The 9,124-nt window shown below is 37.1% G+C and overlaps 1 protein-coding gene across 1 annotated transcript; it reads left to right on the top strand.

Annotated features, from left to right (window-relative positions):
- Window positions 1-2,021: 2,021 nt before the first annotated feature.
- On the top strand, window positions 2,022-8,983 carry LOC127638774 (protein FAM3C-like). Its single transcript, XM_052120497.1, has 10 exons — window positions 2,022-2,088; window positions 2,960-3,021; window positions 3,285-3,389; window positions 3,611-3,637; window positions 5,598-5,721; window positions 5,949-6,007; window positions 6,177-6,227; window positions 6,758-6,842; window positions 6,950-7,076; window positions 8,014-8,983. The coding sequence occupies exons 2-10, from the start codon at window positions 3,006-3,008 to the stop codon at window positions 8,101-8,103; spliced, it is 684 nt and encodes a 227-aa protein (XP_051976457.1). The 5' UTR covers window positions 2,022-2,088; window positions 2,960-3,005; the 3' UTR covers window positions 8,104-8,983.
- Window positions 8,984-9,124: the final 141 nt, after the last annotated feature.

The raw sequence follows: 9,124 nt of genomic DNA, 5'->3' as shown, positions 1-9,124 counted from the left end.
TTTTTCTAATGTTTAGCCTATGGAGCAAATCTTCTAAGTTACGCATGTAACCTCCGTTCCCTGATGGAGGGAACGAGATGGTGTGTCGAAGAAGCGACACTAGGGGTCTCTCTTGAGCGCAGAATATGCCTCTGATCTATGAAAAAAAGGCCAATGGGAATTAGGCAGACAGTATTTGCATACCCCGCCCCCGGACATACGGGTATAAAAGTGGAGAAATATGTTGAGTTCATTAAGGAGTTTTCTGAGGAGCCGGAAATGGTCCTGCCACCGCAGTGGCTCGGCTCAGCTCAGCTACGTGGCCGGGAGGACTTCGCTCACTTCGACGTTGTGTCGAAGAAGCGACACTAGGGGTCCAATTCAAATCACGCCATGCGCTGAGCCGTGTACATGTACTGCTGACATGAGCGAGCAATATTTCACATGCAAAGGCGACCAGTTGTGTCAGACTGCACGTACCCTTCCCCAATGCCCCATAAAAAGTCGTCGGAATCGTTTTGGTTACCCTAAACAGGGGAACAAGGCGACGCTTGCCAACCTGGGTAAGGGCCGAGACTAGCCGGGCCTCTTTTCTCTCTATGTTTCCTGCATAGAGCCAAACGGCTTGGGACCTTACACGCATCGTGGGAAGGGGGTCTTACCCAGTTTCCTATTCTTTCAGGACGAAAAGACCCTGCGGAGACCACACCTGCCCAGGAATGGGGAGGTAAAGTGGCAAAATACGAAAAACAGACAAAAACAGGTTACAAATGTTTGATATGGCATTCGTTGTCGTGTAACAACTGGAGTTATTTTTTGTTTGAAATTCTAAAATTTCTTTCTAAACACTTGTATGCCCTTCGCTAAGTGTTACATGGTGTAAGCAAAGGAATGTATTGGGGAAAATGGGAAAATTATTATTATGTCTGCCTTTTGAAGTGTTAGGGGTACATCTGGTAATGTTAATATTGTTGTAAGTAATCTAATTTCTAAAGGAAATGATCATTTAAAAAATGAAATCCTCGCAACTGAACGGGATGTCATGTATAGACTTTCATGGTGGAATTTAATTATAACATATTTTAATATAACAAGTTGTCTATGCTTTTGAAACACACTGTCTACTGCAGAAGTGAAGAAAAATATTCTTCATCTGGAACTCTTCACTTCTGCCGTAGACAGTGTGTTTCAAAAGCATAGACAACTTTTCAAAAAGAGAAAGCATATCTATCACTATCACATGACATGTTTACTGATAGTGGCACCTGGTGGCCAAGGTTGGTACCGCATGCATTTCTTTATTCTTTTCTTTTTTTTTGAAGAGAGAAAAACATTTTGAAGAGAGAAAAAAAAATGTTGGAAAAAATGTTGGAAGAGAGAGAAAAAAAGGGATACAAATGTAAGACTTAGGCTAAATGTAAGACTTTTTTCTCTATTATTTTTTCTTCCGGCTTCCGTACAATGCAGCCTTCGAATGCGACCTTCTTTCACAGGAATTCGGAGGATGCATGAGTTTTTTTATTTATTTTTATTGATGTTTAACAAAACAAATAGTAAGAACATACAAAAACGTCATTAATACAGAATACAGCATATTAAACAAACAAAGAGTCAGGGGGAGAATCAAATAAATACATTAAAGATAGAACATAATAGAATGGTTTTAGCAGCCTTCTTATTTTTTGAGTCATAGATGGATTAAAGGTACTGTTGCGTCTCTTTACCAAAAGCAACAAAGGAAGGTTTAGAATTACTAAATTTGGCTTTATGAATATGATATTTCCCCAAAATGATCAATAAGTTCATTAGGTATACTTCTTCCTGATTTTTACCTTTGTTAGCATGGAGACAACAGCACATCCCTCCATAACAGAGAGAAATTAGCGAAAAGCTTACCAGCAATGTATCGGGACAAATCTTTCCAAAAAGTGCTGGTGTAGGGACATTGCATGCATGAGGTGTATTTGTTAAACTGCACTCACGACCAACAATTATTTGCTTGCGGCCGAAAAAAATATACTTCCGGAAACGCATCCTGCTTCCAAAGCCCACTCTATTAGTGACCCGGAAGTGCAGGCACATTGAGCGCTGCTTCCTCAGTGGGATCAGGTATTTAATGCTTTTCTCATTCTTTCCATTCATTATCAGTCTCACAACAGAGTAGCTGTATATTTTAAATTCTTTGTCGGTTTGAGGTTTATTCTTGTTTTGTTTGAGTTTTTAATTAATGCTAACGTACTACTGTCATCCACTTAACTGCAGTTGTTGACAAACACTTGTCACCTTCTATTTTACGATAAATTAATAAGTAAACTCGTTTACATGTTTGTATTTACAGAAGTGTTTGTTTAAGGTGCTATATCGTGAGCTGAAGGTCTGATAGATGCATGGTAAACGCATGAAATACAGTACCAATATATGTTTTTATGGAAGTCCACCATTTTGATCTGTTGGGTTCAGGAAATGGGTAATGTTATAAAAGCTTCAAACAGCTGTTGGATTAAGTCAGATGAAGACTGATACACACAGTACATATGAATGTATAGGCCTATTAAAGGGATAGTTCACCCCAAAATGAAAATTATCTCATTATTCACTCAGCTTCATGGTTTTCCGTGGAACATAAAAACTTGTTTTATGCAGAACGTTGATCTCAGTCACGTTTCACTTTCACGTCATACTTTTTTTCCCAATATGGTTAAAATTCTGCTTAAGATTTATTTTTGTGTTGAACAGAAGTCATGTGGTTTTGGAACAACATGATAGTGAGTACACAATGACAGAATTTTCATTTTTGGGTGAGAGTCAGTTTTGTTTCAAGTGTATTAATCTTTCACTTCCCTGTGTGTAGTGTTTTATATGTGTGCGTACAAACAGCCTGATAAACCGGAGAAAAACCCCATTGGTAGCATAAATGGTTCACTGTGAATATATACAAATTCAGGATTTTGTTATATAATGATATTTGATATAATTTCAGGTGTCTGGATTTCAGTGTGGTGACCAGTGCTGCCTGAAGGAACAAGATGATGAGAGCTGGAGGTCAGATCTATTTCTTTCAGATCTGCTAATAGTGTATATCATGTTAATAAAGCTTACTATTTGCTTAAATTGGCTATTGATAGAATATGATCTAACTCAATATTGTGGGCATGTTTAACTATTATAGTATGCTCCATGTGTTTTTAGGGATCTTATTAAGTACATTGTTTAGAAACAAGTGAGTTCACTTGTGCAAAGTGAAACTACAATTAAAAGGCTCTGCACTTTATCCTCACTAACTGTTTTCCTTATCGCTTTTTCAGGACTTTTGAAACTGGCAGGGTTGGTTTCTATCCTGTTTCTGGCTACTCTCCTTGCCTTGGAGCTTTTAGAAAAGAATATGAATTTTAAATTAGGGAAAGTGTTTGGTGAGTTCATCCATATGTCTTCTACAACATCTGTTGCACACACAGGACTTTAAATTGTGATAAACAGTCTTTGAGACTGAAAATGCACTGGACTTCTGTTAGAAAATAATATAATATGCTTGTTTAGTTAAGTAATGGCTCAGAGCTATTTGTTTATTCTCTCCCAATGACTGATATGGCACATATTTGCTATTGGCTAATCAGCATATTTTTCTCAACAGCACGATTTGCATCTGCAGAGCCGGGCAGTGAGTACATATTTACCCATTTTATGTATACATTTACATTAACTGATCAGCCACAACATTGAAACCACCTGCCTAATATTGTGTAGGTCCCCCTCATGCCAACAAAACAGCTCCAACCCGCATCTCAGAATAGCATTCAGAGATTATATTCTTCTCACCACAATTGTACAGGGCGGTTATCTGAGTTACCGTAGACTTTGTCAGTTTGAATCTGTCTGGTCATTCTGTGTTGACCTCTCTCATCAACAAGGCATTTCCTTCCACAGAACTGTCGCTCACTGGATATTTTTTGTTTTTGGCACCATTCTGAGTAAATTCTAGAGATTATTGTGTGTGAAAATCCCAGGAGATCATCAGTTACAGAAATACTCAAACCAGCCCGTCTGGCACCAACAATCATCCATGAAATTATCTAATCATCCAATCGTGTGGCAGCAGTGCATAAAATCTAGCAGATATGGGTCAGGAGCTTCAGTTCATGTTTACATCAACCATCAGAATGGGCAAATATTTTATCTCAGTGATTTGGAGCGTGGCATGATTGTTGTGCCAGTGCTGCAGAGGAATGAAGTTACCATCAAGCACAGGTTCGAAAACATCACAAAACAGAAGAAGCTGCACTTCTCAGGTTTATGGTAAACGGCAGTTCCTTGCACCATTTTCAAGCAGTGGTGCTCAACCACTGCAGACTCTAAAGCCCCACAGCAAAACAAAACATATTTACCCGAGTAGTGAATTTCCTTTTGCGTTCTGACTTGAATGTTGGTGAGATAAAAAGACCATATACCACAAAATAATTGCAAAGAACATGTCACTCTTGAGTTTGCCCTTGCAGGCGAAACACAACATCGAGCGCGTGTATTCCGATTCACAAACAAATGACTCCTATGAACTGATTATTTTTATTGAATCAAAACAGAGCAACCAGTGTAGTCCGACAAACAAATGACTCTTTTGAACGGTTCTTAGTGAATCGTTCAAAAAGAATTGCATAATTTTCCTTATGCCATACTGTAGTTAAATGTACATGGTTGGAGCAAGTTGTTTTTTTGTAACTAATGTTAATTTATATAAAAAAATTATAATTTAAAATGTCACATTTCTCAGCAAATAATCAGAGTAATGGAAAGTAGTATGTAAACGGGATTGAAGAGGTTCGCACAAATAATGTAAACTTCCTTAATCTGATTATTCCTTATTCTCTGATTATTGCAATAATAAGAGAATTGGTGTACATGTAAACATTGAGGGGAACACGTCCTTCCCATTAGTAGTCAGCTGATATGAGGTTTACACTAGCTAATTATTAAAGTATTACATTTGGATAAAAAAAAAAAAAAAAAGATTTATTTGTACTTTTATTAATGAGATTTGTTGTACATTTACTGGTTGCTGAAAGACATTTAGTCATTATCACTTTCAAAATGCAATTATAGTGAAAAAACTAAACAAACCCGCAAGCGGTGGGGAATATACTGCGTTCATACCATTTTACAAGTTTCCAATAGGTAAAAATCTTTCACCTCTCACTTGAATGTTTGTGATATCATGTAAAACTGACAGTAAATGGCAACGGCTTTAGCGGGGAAGGGAGTTAGTTATTTACCAATAAGCATATTTCAGTCATAGCCCATTTTATTATAGCCAGTAATCTGGTGTGCTTTCTTTGTTCATCAATATTTTGCAAGGGCATAGAAAGGTGAATTAATGTAGTGATTTTGTATCGTGATGTCATCAACAACAAAGCCGCACATGGATCCATTTTGGTGGTATGAGTGATGCCATAGAAACAAATTTCTGAGTGCAGAACAGTTCTGAATTGCATTTTAGAATTGCCATTTTTGTAGTTGCAGTAACTCCCAATACACAGTTAACGCAGAATAAGTTATGAATATTTGAATATTTTTAGAAAAGCATGTGTGAGAAACAGAAAAGTTATTGATATGAACTTTGCTTTCAGCCACCAAACCTCCACACCACCAATGCGGCCTCTCTAAATCCTGTCCTGAGGACCATTTTGCTTTTAAGATCACCAGTGGGGCAGCCAGCGTTGTCGGCCCGAAAATGTGCCTTCAGGACAACATGTAGGTTTTATCACTTCTTACACAACACTTGCTGCAGCTATTGCTTTAACCTTTGTAAACATGATAGAAAAATACAGATCCTGTCAGTGGCTTCGAATGAAAGGCTTGTGGTGTTTACCTGCAGTGGTGCAATCAGGCCATTAAAAGAATCACTACATCCTGCTGGGTGGGACTTGTAGATAGTCAATGAGTTTGACGTTTGGTGTTTTAACTCCTTGTTTCATCAGATTAATGAGTGGAGTGAAGAACAACATCGGACGGGGTATAAACATCGCTTTAATTAATGGTACGCCTCCTTTTTATGTTAATAGAAACACTGCTAATGCTGAAACCTTCACAACGTGAAAACTGTTTGCAGCAGTTGTGGGTTAATATTTGGTAGGCAAGTCTTTTGTGGAAGTCAGGTGCTTAGACAGAAAAGTTGTAATGCACTAATCCATGATCTTCTTTTTCAGGGAAGTTCGGGAATCTCACAAAGACCGATTCCTTTGACATGTGGGCTGGAGGTACGTATTCATTCATATGTATTTCTTTCTCTGATATCTTGTTTCAGCATTGCTTACACCAATAAAGTTTGTAAACACCAAGAAATGTTCATGTTTTTGAAAAACACAGACACCAAAGTAGATCAGAAATTCTGTCAAAAATATTATTAATGTTGCAAATTATTATTACTATTTAAAATATAATATTTACCTGTAATGGCAAAGCAACATTTTGAGTGGCTATTATTAAGTATTATAAGTAAGAATACACTGTGTCACCTTATCCTTGGATGGTAAACCACTAGAAAAGAGAATTATAGATGGATGAATCTAACTTTGAGATGTTGAACCTTTGTGAGACATTATTTGAAATTGAAATAGTCGTCTGTAACATTATAAATGTCTTAACTGTCCGATTTGATCAATTTAATGTGACCGTGGTGAACAGAAGTATCTGTTTCTTTCAAAAACATTCAACTTTCGTAGAAATTCCAAACTTTCAAATGCTTGTGTTAAGTTGAGTTTTTCTTTAAATGGCCATTCTTGCCCAGACGTGAGCCCGCTTATCAAGTTCTTGAATGAAATAGAAGATGGAACCATTGTCATGATGGCCACCTTTGATGATCCTGCAACAAAGTGAGTCCCCCGAGACATCTTCTACACACCTTCGAAGAACTAGAGCAGTACATACTGTTCTTCTTGGTTTGTCTATTTATGTATTTTTTCATTTGGATTATAAACAGGTTAACCAGTGAGTCTAGAAAGCTGATAGCGGATTTGGGCAGCACAAGCATCAATGATCTGGGCTTCAGAGATAACTGGGTATTTGTTGGAGCCAAAGGAATCAAAACCAAGAGCCCCTTTGAGCAGGTAAATTTGACCAATTGCAGGTGTCTTGAGATATGTTTTTAAAAGTTTACATTTGTTAAACTTGACACAGCGTAAACCCCTGTGTCATACTTGATATTTTTAACATGCATTTTGATTTACAAGTAATTGAGTGCTTGTTTTTTGTGGATTAGAGTACTCGACTGCAAATTTACTTGAAAATGCCCATCCCTAATTATATAATTGTAAAGGGATTACAGGGAAAGGAGGCGGCGAGAACCGGCTTGACAATATAAATAATATTTTAATTATAAATGTAACCAAAAAGACAAACACACACATGTCAGACAGCTGTCTGTAAATCTCTCTCTCTGTCGCACTGCAGCTTCCAGTCGGCCTTTATCCCTCTCGGATATAGCCCGATTAGGGGCCGGGTGTGCGGAATCATGACCCGGCCCCACGCTCCCCCGTCACATTTCTCCCTCGTTCTCTCAGGCCGGGGAGCTTCTGTAGTTAATGCCCTCGCTTCAATTTAGAACACTTGATTTATATCATCTAAATAATCAAATTTGCATTGAAGTGAGGATAAAAATATGGATAAATATTGTCAGTCAGTGATTGTTTTTATTTCTCCTCTAGAAGCAGCTGATATACTGTAGAGCCAAGTTGTTCTAACTGTAGAGTCCTCCAGCAATGGAGGAATAATAAAAAACAACAACTTTCAGCTGATAACCGATAGTACCAAAAAGCGACATCTTCACCAATTAATCGGTAAAACCGATATATCAGACACCTCTAATTTCTTTGATCAGAATTCGCTTTGAGTGCAATCTCTATAAAATAATTTTCAAAAATATATCAGTACCTTAAACTATCAAAGAAATGGAAAAGCCATTAATATGTATTGGTGAAAATTTGCAGGAACCTTGTAAGTTTAAAAAGTTTCTTAATCTCTCTAACACATGTCATTTGTCTCCAGCACATTAAGAACAACGCAGAGACAAACAAATATGAAGGCTGGCCGGAGGTTCTTGAGATGGAAGGATGCATTCCCATCAGAAATGAGTGAAATCACCTTGCCTCTTATTTTTAAATAATTTTTCCTGTGTCATGTCTAAGAGGGAATTAATCAGGAGTGTTTTTATTTTTTTGTTTTCCTGCTCCGTGAATGAAGAGCATATTGTATTTTTTTACACAAACAGTGTGAAATTGTGTGTATGTGGGTCATATTAGGTTCAAGGTAGTTTACATTTATTTATTTGGCAGATGTTACTTACAGGTCATTTTTATCAGGATGCATTCCTTGGGAATTGAGCCTATGACCCTTGTACTGTTAGCACCATGGCCTACCAGTCGAGCTACAGGACTACCCAATAACTGAAGGCTTTTTACACCAACTTAAAATGTTTTCTTTCTTGCAGCATTTCTGTTTTTCTCTTATGTGTGTTTGGGAATTGATGTTGTTGATTGGTGTTTTGGTATTGACATTTAGTTACAATAGTTGTTGAGAAGATGTTATATGTAGTGCATATCAAGCAAGAACAAAATAACCACTTTTCTGTTCAGCCCCTCAGCTGTGCCTTCTCCGTATCATAATGCAGCTCAATATATCCTGCATTCAACCATATAAATATCCCACAATGACTAATGTTGGGTGTGAAATTAATTATTTAATGCATTATTTAACTACTATTATTAATACTGTTAAGTTGTCAATTGAGACCCTTTATTGTATGAAAACTAGCCAAGTGCCTTTTTTTTTTTTACCTGAGTTTTCAGGAACTGAAGTCTTGATTTTGCCCATCATCGCCTTAATGTGTTCTAATCTGAGGATATATACTGTCTAAATGAAATCAATAAATGTAAGGAAATATTTTATTGTGCGATTGTGGAATTGTCACTGTTAATCTTTCAGATGGCTCAAAGAATTTTGTAAGGACTTTTCATATTAAAAGGTAGTCAAGCATGTGGGTTTTGCCTTACCTTTAGATTAAAGCAAGGCAGGGGTGTAAAGTTACAAATACTCATGTTACTGTAATTAACTACTTTCCCCAAGAATTGTACTTTTTTAAATAAGTAAAAGTATACAA

Source organism: Xyrauchen texanus, chromosome 47, assembly GCF_025860055.1.
Source record: "Xyrauchen texanus isolate HMW12.3.18 chromosome 47, RBS_HiC_50CHRs, whole genome shotgun sequence".
NCBI lineage: Eukaryota > Metazoa > Chordata > Actinopteri > Cypriniformes > Catostomidae > Xyrauchen > Xyrauchen texanus.
This window is presented reverse-complemented; position numbering and strand designations above follow the sequence as displayed.